Raw genomic sequence first — 17,446 nt, 5'->3', positions numbered from 1 at the left:
ATGAGGCCGTGAAGCTGCAGGTCTTGTGTTACCTGGGCATCTGGTCTTTGGATCTGCATCCTCTTCTTAGCATTGGTACCCAACTGAATGGGGTCTCGTCCTTTATTGGAAAGCACCTCCTGGGTTGTGGTATTAGGTGAACCACATTTTGCGTGGTAGCCCTCTGGGTGAACACATTAGTTCAGGTGTTGAGAAGCTATGAGGCTTTGAACTCTCAGCCCATCCCAGGAGAGCACGTCCACCAGCAGGCAGTCCTGTATTGCTGAGGGAGGAGGAGGTGAGGGAGATCTTCACCTTGTCAGTGATCTGGGTCAGTTTCTTTGTGGAGTACGACTGAAAGCAAGTGGAGAAAGGAGCGTGACTTTTTGCCTTCTGGTAAGGGCATTCAGGGGAAGCAGGATCCTACAGTTCCCTGTTTTCAGGGTAGTTTTCTTCTTGTCCATTGCCTGGTGTAAAAGGCACATAAGCAAGAAGAGCTTCATAATGCTGAGTTAAAATTTGTCTCTGGGTAGTTCGGTCCATAAATAGATCACGCATGAATATTCAAGACAGAACTTGGCAGAAAATTAAGTGAATGTTAAACACACAGTTTAAAATATTGAGAACTTAAACTTGCTAAGAAGTTAGTTGTAAAGTTCAAGGTCGGGGTGGTTGAATTTTGCCTCCACCAAAAAGTTATCACTGCAGCCTTCAGAAGACAACTGGGTCTCTGTTGTAAGCAAGATCAGTCTTTTGATCTCCGTCCCTTTTGCTATTTGAATTTTTTCCCTTTATTTGTGCCTATCTGAAATGATAGTCTTAATAATATGAAACTATGGACACCACTGTGAGGGATATTCTCAGGGCCCTATGTAATTTGGGGGTATTTTCTTAATCTACTTTTCTGCATAGGTCTAAATTTCTTGGGAAAATTTTACAGGAACACGGACATGGCTTTTCTTGTTCTAGTATTCTTTTCTTGAACAAAATATCAACAAGTGACAAAAAAGTTTCTGAAATTTAGTTGCTAAACATCGCACGCTGCTGTGGTTACCTCATTGTTCTGATACTTTTCTACTTCACTGGAAGCGGCTTTTATTTGCTTTACATTGTGTCTACTTGCATAATTAGTTACTTAACCATTGGGTCTTTTACCAAAGATACATAACAAAGAAGTGAAAATAACGGTCTTAGACTATTTGTATTGGGTTTGTGTGGCGGGGTTTTGGTAGCGGGGGAGGGGCCGCAGGGCCGGCTCCTGTGAGAAGCTGCTAGAAGCTTCCCCCGCTCCAAGTCGGACCCGCCGCTGGCCAAGGCCGAGCCCGTCAGCGACGGTGGTCGCCCTCTGGGAGAACAGGTTTAAGAAGGGGAGCCTGCAGCGGGGCAGGAGAGTGGGATGTGAGAGAAACCCCTGTGCAGGCAGCAAGGTCAGCGAGGAAGGAGGGGAGGAGGTGCGCCGCAGGAGGCTGATGCCCCCGCAGCCCGTGGGGAGGCGGCAGGCTGTCCCCCCCCAGCCCACGGAGGGCAGCGGGGCAGCAGATGCCCACCCGCAGCCCGGGGAGAGAGAAGCCCCCGCCGGCGCAGGGGGACGGATGCCCCCAAGATGGCGGCGACTCCCTCGGCAAGCCCGCGCCGGCGCAGTCTGTGCCTGAAGATGGCTCGGCGGAAAGGACCCCCGCCAGGGAAGTCGGTGAGGAAGTGCAGCCCGCGGAAAGGACTCATGCCGCAGAAGCTCACGGAGAACCGTGTGCTGTGGGAAGAACCCCGCGCTGGAGCAGGGGAAGAGCGAGGAGTCCTCCCCCCGAGGAGGAAGGAGCGGCGGAGACAACGGCCGGCGAACCGCCTGTCAGACTGTCACCCGCCGTTCCCCGTCGCCCTGCGCCGCCGGCGGGAGGAGGTAGAGAGAACCGGGAGTGGGCTTGAGGCGGGAAGGAGGGAGGGCTGGGGGGAAGGTGTTCCCAGGTTGGGTTTTACTTCTCAGTACCCTTGCTTTGCTTTGATTGCTAGTAAGTTAAATGGATTGTGTTTGTCCCCCAGGTTGAGCCTGTCTTCTGCCCGTGACCGTGTCCTTGTCTCGAGCCACGAGCGTTTCTTTACATTTTCCCCTCCCCGTCCCGCTGTGGGGAGGAGTGAGCAAGCGGCTCAACTTTGTGCTTTGTTGCCAGCTGGGCTTAAACCATGACATTATTGCCTAAGATTTTTCTTGCCAACTTAATTAAACAAAATAGAACAGATTTGCTTCAGGGATTAAATTTTGCCGGTATCATGATTTAGACTTTTTTCCTTGAGTTCGTCTGTATTTTTGACAAATGGGACAAGCTTTGGCAACTTCTTTGGTGTCACTGTTCATTTGAGGCTAGCTTAATACATTTCTGACCCTTCTCTCAGGTTTTTGTTTTGAATTCCTAAATGACATTTTGTGTAGCCCTTTGAAGATACTTTTTTGTAGTATCTCAGGTGTCTTACATAAAAATTTTAGGAGGTATTGAAAACAGGCCTGGGAACATCCTGTTTTGTTTGAAGAGGTTGGCATTTGTGAAATGGAAATATTTAATTGCTTTCCAGAGGGTCTCATCCTCATGAATAGTTATGGTAATCCATGTTTTAACTGAGACAAAGCAGTTGAGTTTTTTCTTTTTTTTTCTTTCTTTTCTTAGATTGACGTATACAAAATCTAATTTTGCATTGCTTTTCTTGACTTTTTGCCAAATACATGTTTGCAGCCATCAAAATCTCCTCCATGTTTTATTTATTTTGCAAGTTATAAACAGACTGTTGAAAAAATAACATGATCTCACTGCACCCCGTGTCCCACTCCAGATAAATAGGTATTTTATTTGCATGCAAATTCATAATTAAAGGATTTTCTGCTGTGGCATTGCCCATTGTTTCTTGGAAGATTTCACTGTGGGTGGGATGCTACTGCTTATCACCTGGGGGGCAGCACGCACACTCTGGGAGAGCTGACCAGCTCTTGCATGTTGCAGCTACATGCTGCATTGCTTATGTTCCTGTCCGTAGTGCCCTCTCTTCATTTGAGAGACATTGTTTGGCTTGTGGGCTTGCAATGGGACATGCAAATCAGTATATTTTGGTGGGACTCCATCATGAGCTCTACATACGTTCCTACTTTTTGTATCTTTTCATTTTATTTGAATTCTCAGTGTTTTGAGTTCTCAGTAGTATCCAGGGTGGCAGAGTAAGGTTTGCTGCTTCTGAGTTACATTTCTGCACTGGAGATTTATTCCTGGCAAATCCTAATTCCTCTGTCAGTGACTGCATGTGGAAGTCCTGTTTTGGGCTTTGTTCCAGAACTCGGTCTCTTATGAAAAAATCTGTTTCACCCTCAGTACAATGAGGTGGACTTTCCACCCTCTCTTACAAATTCTATGGTTTTAATTTTTTTCTTTTTTTTGCATTTAACTCAAAAACTTTTATGCTTCTTTTTTATGTGGATGCAGTACTTGTTAAATTTCTCGGCCTTTTCTACGTTAGCTTATTGGAATGTCTTACATTAAGTGCTTCAGGCTGTAGTAGTTTCATGTATGCTTTAGTCCTGCATAAGCCCACATTGCTGCTGAAGGAAGCAGCTGTCATTCTCGTAAGTCAGCCATTCATTCCCACACCTTTACCAACCCTTCTCTTATGCAGGCAGATGTGTGAGCTTAATTGGGAAACTGATCTGCACTAAAAGGAATTATGTTTTGTTTATTTTTTGCCAGCTTAGTTTTAATCTGTCTCATTCCTCCAGGTCTGTTCAGTGCGCATCCATGCAACACACCTGTGTTCACTGCACAAGGGAGATGAGGTGCATGGGTGGGATGTGAGAGAGCACGAGTGCTATGCGGGGGGGGAAGTGGGAGTGCTTCTTTCAGCTACATTGCTGTGTAAAGCATATGAGGAACTACTGCCCTCCAATAGGCAATTTAAAAAAAAAAAAAAAAAGCTTGGTCTCAGATTTGTTGGCACACTTCACTTGCTAATGCAGGGTGTATTTCACATAGTATTTTGCAGGCACTTGTAAGCTCACTGTGGTAGCTCAGAGCTGCCTGGAAGCTCAGAGCAAATGTCTTGCATGTCTTGCTACTAATGCCTTGCTGTTAGAGCAACTGTATTAGCTGAAGCTTGCTGCTATAATAACCACAGTTTTGGAGTTTCCACTTGGCTGAGAATGAGGCAGAGAGAATTTGAGTAATGCTCAAAACATGGGCAAAACAATCTCATATCTGCCTTCCAAATAATGTGTAGCTAGACCCACAGAACAAAGTGGTAGGGGTTGCCAGAGCTGGCAGCTTGATAGAAGTAAGGCTGCTGCTGCTCCGTATATCCACGTTGAACCAGAAGTGGGCCTAGGCACGTAGTTCCAATGCGGACAAACACACGTAAGTACATACGAACGCAGCTGGCCGCACAGATCAGCACAGACAAAAACATTCAGCACTCACGTCAGCACAGACAACACCAGCAGCCTCATTCTCTTCCCCTCTCTGACTGATCAGGATGAAGGTACGTTAGTGGAAAAATGCATACAATACATATATACAGTATGGGTCCCCCCAATAAACAGCCTAACCGTACAGTCTGTCCAGGAGCAGGTCCTGGATTCTCCGTCTCCCCAGTTGCTGGCACCTGGAAGTACAAGCCCCAAGTTCCCGCAGACCCTTTCCAGTTGCTGGTACTCAGTCCCCATCACCCACAGATACGTATGCATTCCCTGCCTTCCCAGCACACTATGGATCCCCCAGTAACTGGTCTAAGACACTTAGTCTACCCCAGTAACTGGCCCTGGACCCAATGTACTTCCAGTTACGTCACACACCCACACCACACACAAACGCATGCACTGTGGATCCCCCATTAGTTGGTGCATGGGTCCTGCCAACCCTGTAGACATGAACACACGTAGAGACCCAGACACTATGGATCTCTCCTGTAGTTGCCTTGCACACTTGGTCTAGCTGGTAACTAGCCCTTGGATGTTCTCGTCTCCAGCTGTCACAGGCACACATGCACATCTGCAAATGAGTTTCTCAGTCAGCCACCCAACGTCATGGTCTTCCTGGTAGCTGGGTTGGATCTCCTGTGCCCTCCAGTAGCCAAAGCACAGAGTCTGCGATGATCCAACCTAGACTGACTGCATCTTCCACACCTGGCTTCCCAGTGACTAATCCTACTCACCAGCTAGCCAGGCTGGTGATCACGCAGATACACACATCCAGATGATGCATGCACACTCCCACCTCTCCAGTGAGTTACTGGCACTGCAGACGCACAAGGACCTATGGCCCTTGGCTCCCAACTCCAGTAGCTGGCACTTAGAGCTCTGTGGATGCATATACAGAGTCCCCTCACCCAGGAAAGTAGTTAGAAATGGAGTTTAATGAGAAGACAGGATGGACCGTGCTGATCAGGTGCAGAGTATGGCCAGACAAGTGTACTGATCAACCTGGTTACATGTGACCCTTTATCCTCTTTTATCCCCTTATCTTTGCATTTTCCCAAGCGTGCTCCTCCTCAACCTCCTTGAACCCTCTCTTTTTCTGCCTTTGGTTCCTCCCTTAAATATCCCATAACAAGCCTTGTACAATCCCCAAATGGTGGTCCCTGTGTCTCATAATAAGTTTCGCCCCTCTATATATAGTTGGTAACCCTTCGCAGCCTGAAAGGTGATCTGGAGAGCCTTTCCACTGACTCATTTTGGTGGGTTTCACCTGCCAGCTGATAAGGCTGGTGGCTCTCCTGTCACAGCCCTGGGAGGAGCTGGGGTGGGTTGGGGGGCTTGTTACTCTAGGTTATTGGGGTTCCCTGCCTGGCATTGTGGCCCTTTCTGTTTGTGGAGATGGGCCTTTCATGGGCTGATCTTGTGATAGCGTTGGCAGCAGCCAGGTCAGGGGGCTGGTTTCTCTCGGTTAGGTTATTTAGGTTACAGCTGCTGCTATTGTTCCTCTGTGCTCCCTTATGTTGGTCAAAATCAGCCTTTTATCACACACCCTGACGCTGCCTAACAGAGGTGACTGTACTTCCTGTACTCCTTGCACAGCACTTCACAGAAATGTGTTTTATCGCCTAGAAGGGCTATGTTCCCAGAGCAGACATCTCAGTGCTGCTGCAAAGGGCTCCTTAAGCCCTGCAAGGGGGCTTGTAGTTCTTGGCAGACGGCACTTGAGATGGCTTAGACACAAACTTCAGAAGCAATGATGGTTATACCGATAATAATGGCTGTCCAGGAGATTGGTGTGGTAGTTGTTTTCTAAGGGAACATTTGAAATCCCACCAATCACGCTCTCTGGAGTTAGCAGCTATAACATCATAACAGCCCTGTGAAGCCTCAGCTTGCGCAGCGAGGAGTGTCTCTTTCATTGTATTTGGTCTGGACTTCATGGCTGCTATTGAATTCTGTATCAGTTTTGCATAATGGGGTAAGGTGCCTTTCTGCTCCAGTTTGTTTGTAGATGAATTCCTACAGTCAGATTTTCCTGGATAAAGGAGTGCTAGGACAGTTGGAACAGCTGGTTTTAGTATGAGTTGTGAGTCTGATGAGATGTGTTTTCAGCATCGTCCCATTCTCGCACAAGAGGGTAGCATTCCCCTCGCCACATACCCATGCTGCTAGAGTAAGCCATTCCCCAACTGACATGGTTTGGGTGCACAAAACCTCCTGTGGTTGTTGGGGCCACCCTTCCAAAAGACTCTCTGTTCCAGTTTGTATTTCCCCTTCTCAATTAAAAGGATCTTGTGGTAAAAATCATTTGGGGTGTGGACTGATCATGCTTCCCCATGTATCACACAGTCCTACACCCACCCACCCACCCACCCTCCAGTCCTGGTTGCTGCAGTTGTTCGCCAGCCCAAGTGCCATTTCCCACCTGTTTGACTGGAAATCAGCAGACACCTCTTTTACAGCCTTTCTAAACAGTTGTCTATGTGTGTCCGAAAGCCCATCTTAATTTTGTATCTTCTGATAAGCCTCAGCCCTGTAACCCTTGCAGCCATAGGTGTCCTTTGATATCCTATATCACACAGGAGTTCATTAAAGGTTAATGGTACTTGTGTACAGGTGGTCTCCCAAGTCACCTTGGTTAGACTCATAAGGATGGATTGCATAAGTTCTATTGCAGCTTCTGCTGTTTCCATCCCTAGTGTGGCTGTTAATGTGCCATTAGACTTCAACACCTGTCTGGAGGCTACTCCTCCTCTGTTAAGGAGTTCTATAGCTGCTTGAAAGTGGTTAGTATGGGCAGATGTAGGCAATTTCTTTTGCCTTCCAGACCCCCAGAGCCACCTTGCCTGGTTTTTATAAAGAGTTGATTAGGTTGTGCATTTTGCATTTCAAAAGGGTGATTTGATACGACCATAAATAGTTCTGGCCAGGTCCAATGCCTGGTTCTTTCAGCTGCCTGAGCAGCTTTAGTACAATTAGTGTAGAGTGATCCAATGAACCATAACTCTGGTCTGAATTCAATACAAAAATCAATTGTATTTGCTGGTAGCACTACTGGAGCCTTTATTTTGGTCTGCTACCACAACAAGGAGACCCTAATAATGAGGCATTGGTTAAACTTTCTCCAGTTTTCCTGCATATTCTGAGCATGTCAGCTCTCACGAGGCCTAAATGATGCATCATTTTTCTCAGGACTTTCTTCACTGCTTCCTGTCTCTATGTGGTAGGTAGCGGTCAGTCAGAGCTTAAGGTTCTTGAAATACCTGTTTTGAGTCCTGTCTCTACAGATGGTAGTAGGAAATAGGTATGGCCTCAGCTTTAAGAATGCTCTGTCTTTAAGTCTTAGTACGTATTATTATAAATTTATAGAATTGCTTCTCTCAATAAAATGTTAATACTAATTCATAGAAAGCCATGGTTCACAGCAGTTGCTTCTTCCTATTAAGTGATACCCAAGCCAGAGAACTAGATTTAGGCTGGCTGGTTACAAGTTGTTTTATGAATTTCTCATCTTCCTTTGACATTTGAACACTTCAGTACAATTTTCTTTAACAAAGGACTTTGTATACATGTGTGATGAAGTCAGTGTTGAAACCCTGCCCTCTTGGAAGGCTCCTGGCATTATGCTGGATATACAGGTTAGCACTTTAGGCGTGATGATCTTTGACTCATACATACAGAGAGACGGATGAAAAGGTCTGTTAGAAGTACATGAAGTTTATTCCAAAATCCTATGATTTTCCTTTCCCAGAACAAGTAGCAGTTTTCAGAAGGAAAATGGATAGCCTATTCTAAGTTAGCGTAGGTGTACATAGGATTTTCTAATTAACTCCTCTTCATACTGCTAATTATGGGAGTGAAGGAAATGTTGTTTAGTTTCCAGGCTGAGACTGACATTTTAGACAGCCAAAGCCACTAACTAGGCAAAATACTCTTAAGTATGTCTCAAAAGAACAAAAACTTTTCAATCTTCCATAGCAAAGTAAGACTCTGGAATTCTGGCTTAATGCATTTAAAGAAGCTGAAAAATCTAGATGAAGCTTCTTCCCCTAAAGGAGGAAAATAAAAAAAAGTGGAAGAATAACATCGTATGAAATAGTATTTTGAGTCTTACGTCAGCTCTGACTGCAGCTGCTGTTCACCCTTTGTGATTCTGTGTCCTGCTGTTTTCCTCAGTCTTGAATAAAAGCAAAGCCAAATCTGTCAAATTCTGTATTGGAAACATATGGTAGCAAAAGTTTAAGAACATTTTGAAAAGGTTAAATAGAAGAAAAGGTCTTGTCACCTATCCGGATCTGGTTTTAGGTAGAAAAGACTACTCTTTATATTAAATGTAAATCAAGGTGGTGCTGCAGGCACTAAGGAATGCATTTTCTCAAATATGTTACATGTATTTTTATCTTCATAACATCTCATCATTGTAAAACAACTAGTGCTAACTGTGTTTCTAGGTCAGACACTTTTTATCATGTGCAAATGCCTTTTAGGGTGCAGAGATTAAGTACTACGGTTTCTGAAAAAAAATGGGATTCTTGCAAAACAGAAAATATTACTGAAAAATTTTAAAGAATTAAATCTCATACTTTACTACTGTTTATTGCATAGTTAGGATACAGGGACTGCTTCATGACAGATTTTTTTATGTATGTTGTTGGAAGAGATGCCCTGAGCTTTTTTTTTTCTTTCAATTTTTTGTTTACTACTGCAGTAGTTAAAATACAGCAATAAATGCAATAGAACTAAATTGAATTCTTATTCTTCTTATAATCTATTCAAGGATGAAGAACTTTTGCTTTGTGATAGCTGTGGTAACTCATTCTGATTATTTTAAATCTAAGCTTGCTTTCCAGTTTAGGTGTTGAATTTAATAGCTGTACTCAATATTGGCCCCCACCAGTATATAACTGCACTAATACTGATTGAAATGGCTGTAAATATATATAAAAAAAAAAACAACTGGAGAGGATGCACATTATTACATTTTTAAAAGCCTCACAGTATTTAATAGCAAATGTTCATTTTTTTAATGAGTGCTGCAACAACTAGAAAGAAATTTAAAAGGAAAAGATGTGCAATCCAAAAATTCCTTCTGTCAAGTCCTGTGCTAACTTGACAGTGGAAACAGATACGATAGTCAGCATTTGCAACGATAGGTCATAAAATAGTAAGAGATCCCTTGTGAAAGATTTAGGGCTTCGTTCTGCTGTGTTTTGTGCAGTTTGGTCTTTATCTTGTAAAATTTTTTAACTCTCGGAGGAACAAGCTTCCTGAAACCTAGGTAGAGAGGTGGTATGGGTCTGTAGATTTTGCTGAATCAAGGCCAGAAAATGATTATGTTGCAGGACTGTGTGTTTTCTGCACATTTGAATTATCTACGTGAGAGAGACTGCATCATGTGAACGAACAGTCTGATGAAGATGTTGCATAGGAAGAAACTGATTTCTCCCTTGCCTGAAGTTGGGAACAGTACTTCCAATACGATGCTTGTCACTGCTCTGATTGTGACATCTGATTGCACTAGGGATACTGTCCCTTTTCAAGAAAAGACAAATCAATGGCAGTTCGCCACGCAAGTGCTGAAAGAAAGACTGATATCATAGTTCCTGTTACTAATTAGAATAAATACATTTATTTGAGTAATCTCAAACTGGCCTAAACAATAAAATAGGTGTTAGCAAACTAAAATAACAGTTATGATGAGAATTCTTCCGTAAAGAGATCTGACAGATGGAGAGAAACACAAATAGTTCTGATGAAGTGCCAGATGCTCCCCCCAAGTCCTCCCAAAGGATGGGAAAAAAGCAGCCCTTAAAATAAATAAAATAAATTGAATTAATAGAATTCTTAGGCTTAGCCTGAGAATTAGAAGCTCATAAAAAGATCAGTGCAATTATCTTGCTCTTGGTAACTGGATACTGGGGAACTGGGTACTGCTAGCACCTTTGTCTAAAAAGGATATTGGAACACTCCTAAGTTTGGATGATTTATGATCAAGCTATTCATGATACATTAAGCCAAAGAAACATGGTTTTGCAGGTTTCTTGTCATTGGTGCAATGTTTATTCTGTCAATATCTCATAAGGGGATATGGAAGACAATAATTTGCTATTTTTACTAACATAAATGTTTTCCCTTTTAGTTATTCAGATATTCTGATTGAAAGGGAGGTGTTAATGCAGAAGTACATTCATCTCGTCCAGATTGTAGAGACTGAAAAGATTGCAGCCAATCAGCTTCGACATCAACTTGAAGATCAAGACACAGAAATTGAAAGACTTAAATCTGAGGTATGTGCCAGAGTCATCAAGCAATCACTGAATTACATTTTGCTGTGTGCATTGCAGTAATATTCAATATTTCTGTAATATTGTGAAAATAAGAGAACCCAGTAAGGTTAATGTATAATAGTCCTGTAGTAGTCCCCCTATGAACCCTTGGCTAAATATTTTTCTTAGAAATACAGGGTACTGTTAAACTGATTGGATTACTTCTTTGCAGAGACCTTAAGATGAGACATTGCTTTGCAGTATGGGTGCCATTGATTGCATTATTTTCTACCTGTCTTCACACGAGGAGTTTGATCCTCGTCACATTGTCTTTGGTTGTGACAGTATTGAGAATTATTCCAAACTGCTCTATTTCACTGAATGTTAAAAATTTTGTTGCAGTCCTGAGCTGATGAAGTCTGAAAGGCACACTTGGTTTTGAGAGGAGAACCAGCTCTCTTCTGGTCCTTCCTCCATCTAGATCAAGAGCCTTGCTGGTTTTCGCAGCACTGTGTTCATGTGCCTGTGACCAAATACATGTTTGTCATTCTGTGCAGCTTTAACAGGCTTGAAGAAGGGGAAAATATTTTTCTGTTAGTTCTGCAACTAAGACTTTCATTAGCTTGAGAAAGCATTTAATGAATGGTTGTTTTTTGTCAGATTATAGCTCTCAATAAAACAAAAGAAAGAATGCGACCTTATCAAGGCAACCAGGAAGACGAGGATCCAGATATTAAAAAAATTAAAAAGGTAAACATCCAACCTTCTGTGCTTAAGAGGAGCGTGGGATGGGGGGTGTACATCTGCATTTTAGTCTGTCTAGTTTTGTATTCATTTATTTTCATTAAGTACAGTCAAATAGCAAGATTCCTTTGCCCCACCCCTACTTAAAGCTCTTAAATTACAACAGCTTCCTATGTTTCAGTGCCACATTTATCCCATGGTGTATTTGTTACTTAAGTATTCATTTTTACTTGCAAGGTATATATTGAGTTTCTTAAAGAAGCTTGCACATTGCATTCAACTGCTTGTAAAGACTGAAATTAAGTTATGGGCTACATCCTGTGGGAATCAAGTGTATAGGCACTTTATACTCCTTTCTTATAAAAATGCTTATAAAGATATAAGAGAATGACTTGTATTCTGTCACTGCAGCTGGAATACAAATATTGAAAATGCAGTGAGCAGTCTTGGTTTAGGTTGTCAGCGGGTCTGTTTGATGGTGATTGTTCCAGGATACTATGACCAGTGGTTTTAATAACAGGGACAGAATTGTCCCAGTCTGTATGGCATTTACATGTGCAGCTTTTGGTAATATTGCTTAAGGCTGGATATAGCCAGCCTCCAGAACTGTGGCCACAGCTGACTCCCACAAATCCTAATGCATGAGCATGAATTGAATTCATGCTTGAAGATGTGGTCCCATATGTGTCACCCTTATTCTCACAGTGGTCAATCTCTTAAATTGCATAATATCCTTTATGGCATGTGGACTTGGTTTCTGACTTTTTCTGGGTCATGCAGTCTGAGTCAGGGTCAGCACTGAGCTGATACCCTTGTGTGAATTTTCCTTTTCAAGTAGATTAAACATTGTACTAGAAGCTGGAAATGTCTCTTTTAGTAGTAGGAGAGCTCTGATTCTTTATATAATTCACTGCATTCTATACATCCTGATTGTTTAGACAATTGGGCCCTTTTTTTAAAGTTGTTTATTCAGAGTAAACTGCTACCAGTGAGATTTTGCATTTCTCTTTCAAGGTGAATGTTCTTCACATTAAGATCAGGGCAAAGACATACTGAAATTTTCTGTGACGAGATGTAGACCTTTTCTGTAATCTTTAATCCACTTGTGACTTCAATGGATTATTATGCTTACGTAGATTTTTCCATGACAGAGATACTTTTTAAGAATGCCAAAAATCTGCCTTTTCTGGATAATAGTATTCCTGGCCTAGGTGTCTGAGACTAGGCAGTATATTGATACTTAGCTTTAAATACACATGCTAAGTGGTATCTATTAAAAACAGAAAGCTGAGTTGAACAACTATTTCAGAATCATGTCACTAAGGATATAGAGTGTCTCTTGAAATGTCTTACCTGGAAGTGTTGCACAATACTTTTGGAGATATAAGAGAAATGTGTAAGGGAAGGTAAAAGGAGTTAAAAGCCTGCCCAGTGTGTAGCACAATTGTGCTGCTAGGAAGAGCATATACAAAGGTACAACATTTGAGCTTGCAGTAAAAGGTACCTTGATATGTATGTGATATCTTTTCAATCTGTTTTCTGGCAACAAATACAACTAAGTGATTGTGGGAATTTCATTAACAAGCAGAGAGAAAAAAAAAAATCAGGAGCAATTATAGATCAGTAAGGGCAACACTTTTTTTTTTTTAAACAGAGGTATTTCATTTAGAGGGTTATTTCTACAGTGAAGTGCTCATGATAAGTTCTGTAATGTTTTTTCTCATTCTTCCTTTCTGCCTGGTCCATTTTTAGGTCCAGAGCTTTATGCGGGGCTGGTTATGTAGAAGAAAATGGAAGACTATTGTCCAAGATTATATTTGTTCTCCCCATGCAGAAAGTATGAGAAAAAGAAATCAGATAGTTTTTAACATGGTGGAGGCTGAATCTGAATATGTGCATCAACTTTATGTTCTTGTGAACTGTTTTCTGCGGCCCTTAAGGATGGCTGCAAGTTCAAAGAAGCCACCTATCAGTCACGATGATGTTAGTAGCATTTTCCTCAACAGGTATGGGGCTTTTTGTTTGCTTTTTGGGGGTTTCACTGACCACTTCTTCCCATTCTGCTTCAGTTTACAGTAGTGAGATCTGGCACTTACTTTTTTGCTCTGATATAAGTAATGTCATTGAGGTAGACCATGTTTCCAGGAGTAAAAGGCAAGGTGCTGTCAGTGATGCTGTTTGAAACCAGCTGGACCTCTTTGCCTCCTCACATTCTATTTCTGCCTCTGCTAGAGGAAGGAAAGGACAAATCATGCCTCTTGGGGCAGTTCTCATAATTTTCTGTCACCTTTCCTGTTTTCTTTTGTCTTAAGAGAGCAAAGTTGGACTTAGTGGCCTCATATGATCCAGATTAGGCCCTGAGGAGAGTATGTCAAATTTTCTATTTTCTGTTGTTCTGCCTAAGGAGCTCCTTCCCTCTCGCTTGTCTTTTCATATCCTACAAAAAAGAATTGTAGCTTGCATTAAGCATCCAAGTACTATCATAATGACTATGTACAAATAAGCCAGCAGGCATCTAAAATTGGATCCAGGTTTGGGATTGCATCTAAGTCTGCCTGAAACCTCTAAGAAATAGAACATGTCCCTTTAGTTATGAGACAGGATTCCCTTTCATAGCTCATTCATGATCACTGTACTCTTTATGGTTTCTCTTACAACTGGGATGTTGCCTTCTTCTGTTGACCTCATGAGCTAAAGTACAATATTAAGGTTCATGTTATAGAAGAGTTGAAAGTTTCAAATCTTAAACAGCAGCAAGGGAGAATGTAGGTGACTACCACTGGCTTGAGGTTTTCTGCATCTTTTTAATCCCCTTAGACTACTGAATGCATTGTCAGAGATATTCTTGGAAAACCTATTCATTAAACTGGAACATATTATTTAATAGATGCTTTTGTTTAAAAGAATTAAACAGAATATGCCTTTTGCACCAAATACTATATATTTTGTAGAGATACTACACCAAAAATTTTAAACAATGCCATAAAAGGAAAATATACTAATACACTAATAACCAGGAAGAGATGTTTCTCTGTGAATTATTAAGCAGAAAATAAAACCTAAATTTTCTTTTTGTATGTTTAAATACTTGTTTTTCAGTGAAACAATCATGTTTCTTCATGAGATATTTCACCAAGGCTTAAAAGCAAGAATAGCTAATTGGCCTACTTTAATCCTAGGTAAGTTACTGTATTTTTCTCTAGGGGTACAATTTTCATATTTATTTTTGAAATTACAGTGAGGTCTTTTTTTTTTAAAGAAAGAACTTTTAAAAAGTCCCTTTAGAATGGAACACATTTCCAGAGCTGACACCATGAGATCTGGTGGAGTGGGAGTCCCACATGGGCAGTAATGACTGTCTTGCAGTCCATACATGAGAATGCCTCTGCCCTAAACATTGATTAGACACAGGTCCGTGAATTTTTGGTGGTATTGTCTGATTATTAGCTAATCAGAACAACCATGTTTTGGCAGGTAAAAAGAACTGAGTTTAATGTTTCTAAAATCTCAGTATATTGGAAACAGAACTGATTACAGTAATTCCCTTCCATAGAGCATAGTAGTTTCTTTAAAAATACATTTTGAGAGATGGATAGCTGGGAAAAAAAAAGCATTTCTTGACTTTTTCTAGCTGACTTATTTGACATTCTGCTGCCAATGCTGAACATATATCAAGAATTTGTTCGGAATCATCAATATAGTCTACAAGTACTGGCAAACTGTAAGCAAAACAGAGATTTTGACAAACTCTTGAAGCAGTATGAAGCCAACCCAGCATGTGAGGGGCGAATGCTGGAAACTTTCCTTACTTACCCCATGTTTCAGGTAGTCTCTGTATATTTTTTGTGCCTATTTGTTTTTAATGCTTGTTTGATTCATTTTGTGTTACTGACATTACAGTTGATTGAAGATTCTTCTTGCTTAACTAAAAATACACTCATGCAAATTAATTTAGTTTTAATTTGTGTTGTTATTATAATGAAACTCTGCCTGTAGAGATCTTTTCTCCCAACTATAGTCATTCATCTCTATTCAGAATCTTTTGTATGTTGAAGCAGAATGTGGGATGAGGACTAGCACCAAAAGAAAATAAAGCTGAGAAACAATTACTCGACTTCTGCCTACTGCAGGATTATGAAGCAGTCCAGAGAGGGATAATGTACCTGGTATAGCAAGTGAGAGCACCTACAAGCATTTTACTAGGAATACATTCTGAAACTTTCCTCCCACTTTGTTGTCCAGTGACCTGTCTTTAGAAAATGAAAAATGTTTTGCAAAAGTTTTGAAAACTTTATTATCCTTCTGATATTTTGTCATGATCTGTCTGGATTAATTATTTGTGGCTGTTTTAAGAGGTCTATTGAAACACTGGCCTGATGATTTTGCAACTTTTATGTTTACCCTAACATTTTACTCATCAAGAGAATAGTGAACCTCCTCAGTTTCTCAGTTACTGAGAAACTCCTCAGTTTGTTCAGTTACTGGCAAAGCAAGTAGAGTCAAAAGGGGGCATCAGTGACACTTCTGTAAGTGCTAGTTAGTCATATTAGCCTAAAGGGGCGTTAGCACCTGTAACAATATATTTTTTTAGCTTTGAGCTTGTATATTGTAAAGGTTTGGGATTTTTTGGTTGAGCTGAAACAAGGTCATGGGATCTTAGAAGGAAAGGAGAGGGTCCTATTCATATGTGATGGAGGATGTCATTGCTGATGACTTTTCACTTCAGCATAATGAGAAGTCATGTCTCCATTTCCTAAGTAACTTTTATTCTGTAAAGACAAGTTATACTGCAGTATCACTTGGTTCTGGTTAAAAGCCCTGAAACTACTTTAAGTAATAATAAATGGATCAGGGTCCTTGTGCTACCCTGTGGCCTTTAATAGTCAAATACTGCATATTCTTCAATGTCTATTAGTGCAGTGTGAATTTTATATAAATGCAAACTGGTCAGCTGGGATTTTCAAAGTCACGAGAAATTTAGATGCATGTATCCTATTAAAATTGAGGGAGGGTACGTATGAATCTCCCAGGGATTTCTGAAGGTGTTCTCTATTAGCACTTGGATAGCAGCGTGAAAAAATGAAATATATTGTTGTATTTATGTCTGCCTCTGATCTGATCTTTTCCTTAAAATGTAATAAATGGATCTTGTGCTTCCTCAAACTAAAAACATACATATGCATATGTAGCCTCTATCACCCAGAAGTTCAGTATTTTTGACAGTAGTTATATTTAGAATGTATGTATAATCATTTATCTGTGGATATTCATTTAAAAAAGGCTATGTTTGCAAAACTTTTCTGACCAAGGTGATGGCTAATATATAACAAAAAGCTGTATTGGATTTATTCCTTTAAGGATTTACTGATTTTATACCTAATTTGTTTTAAGATTCCTAGGTATATTATAACACTTCATGAACTTCTGGCTCACACACCACATGAACATGTTGAGCGAAAAAGCCTTGAATTTGCTAAGTCTAAACTGGAAGAACTTTCAAGGTAAGATTTTTCTACCTTATGTTCAATAATCTTGAATCAAAGGTTTTGAAATGAAAAACCTATTTTCTTTAGTTTGGTTTGATTTTGTGCTTTTTAAAAAAAATTATTTTAAAGAAAATTATCAAAACCAAACCAAAACAAAGATAATGATAAAACCCCCAAATACAACAATTTAATATTTTGGCTCTTCTGGAGTTTTTTGGCTAACATAAATCTTCAAGTGTCTCCTAGTATTTTGGGTAGGGGAGAATAGTGGTTGCTATAGGAACTACTTACCCCTGGGTTATGAGCAAAGCAATTTTCTTTACATAGAGAAATAGACTTTTTTTTCACAGTTTAAAGAAAGAGGGCATTTCTGATACTCTGTGACAACGGGAATCAATCAGGGTCCAGAAAAGTACTGACTACTGAGTTCACAGTCTGTGTTATAGTTTATGTGCATTAATGAAATAACTGATTTTCACATATGCTTCAAATAATACCAGATAAACAGGAACTAAAGGTATATTTTGAGA

General features: G+C 40.8%; 1 protein-coding gene across 2 annotated transcripts in view; it reads left to right on the top strand.

The window, feature by feature from the left end:
- The window catches only part of RASGRF2 (Ras protein specific guanine nucleotide releasing factor 2), a 131,572-nt gene that overhangs the window by 41,542 nt on the left and 72,584 nt on the right, over positions 1 to 17,446 (top strand). For both annotated transcript variants that reach the window (XM_030004761.1, XM_030004760.1), the window contains exons 3-8: positions 10,560 to 10,707; positions 11,347 to 11,436; positions 13,183 to 13,436; positions 14,530 to 14,609; positions 15,062 to 15,255; positions 16,822 to 16,931. In XM_030004761.1, the coding sequence (XP_029860621.1) occupies positions 10,560 to 10,707; positions 11,347 to 11,436; positions 13,183 to 13,436; positions 14,530 to 14,609; positions 15,062 to 15,255; positions 16,822 to 16,931 (876 nt within the window). The remainder of the gene's footprint in view (positions 1 to 10,559; positions 10,708 to 11,346; positions 11,437 to 13,182; positions 13,437 to 14,529; positions 14,610 to 15,061; positions 15,256 to 16,821; positions 16,932 to 17,446) is intronic.

This window comes from Aquila chrysaetos, chromosome Z (genome assembly GCF_900496995.4).
Source record: "Aquila chrysaetos chrysaetos chromosome Z, bAquChr1.4, whole genome shotgun sequence".
NCBI classification, from domain to species: Eukaryota; Metazoa; Chordata; class Aves; order Accipitriformes; family Accipitridae; genus Aquila; species Aquila chrysaetos.
Note: the sequence above shows the minus strand (reverse complement) of the source record. Positions and strands in the feature narration are given on the sequence as shown.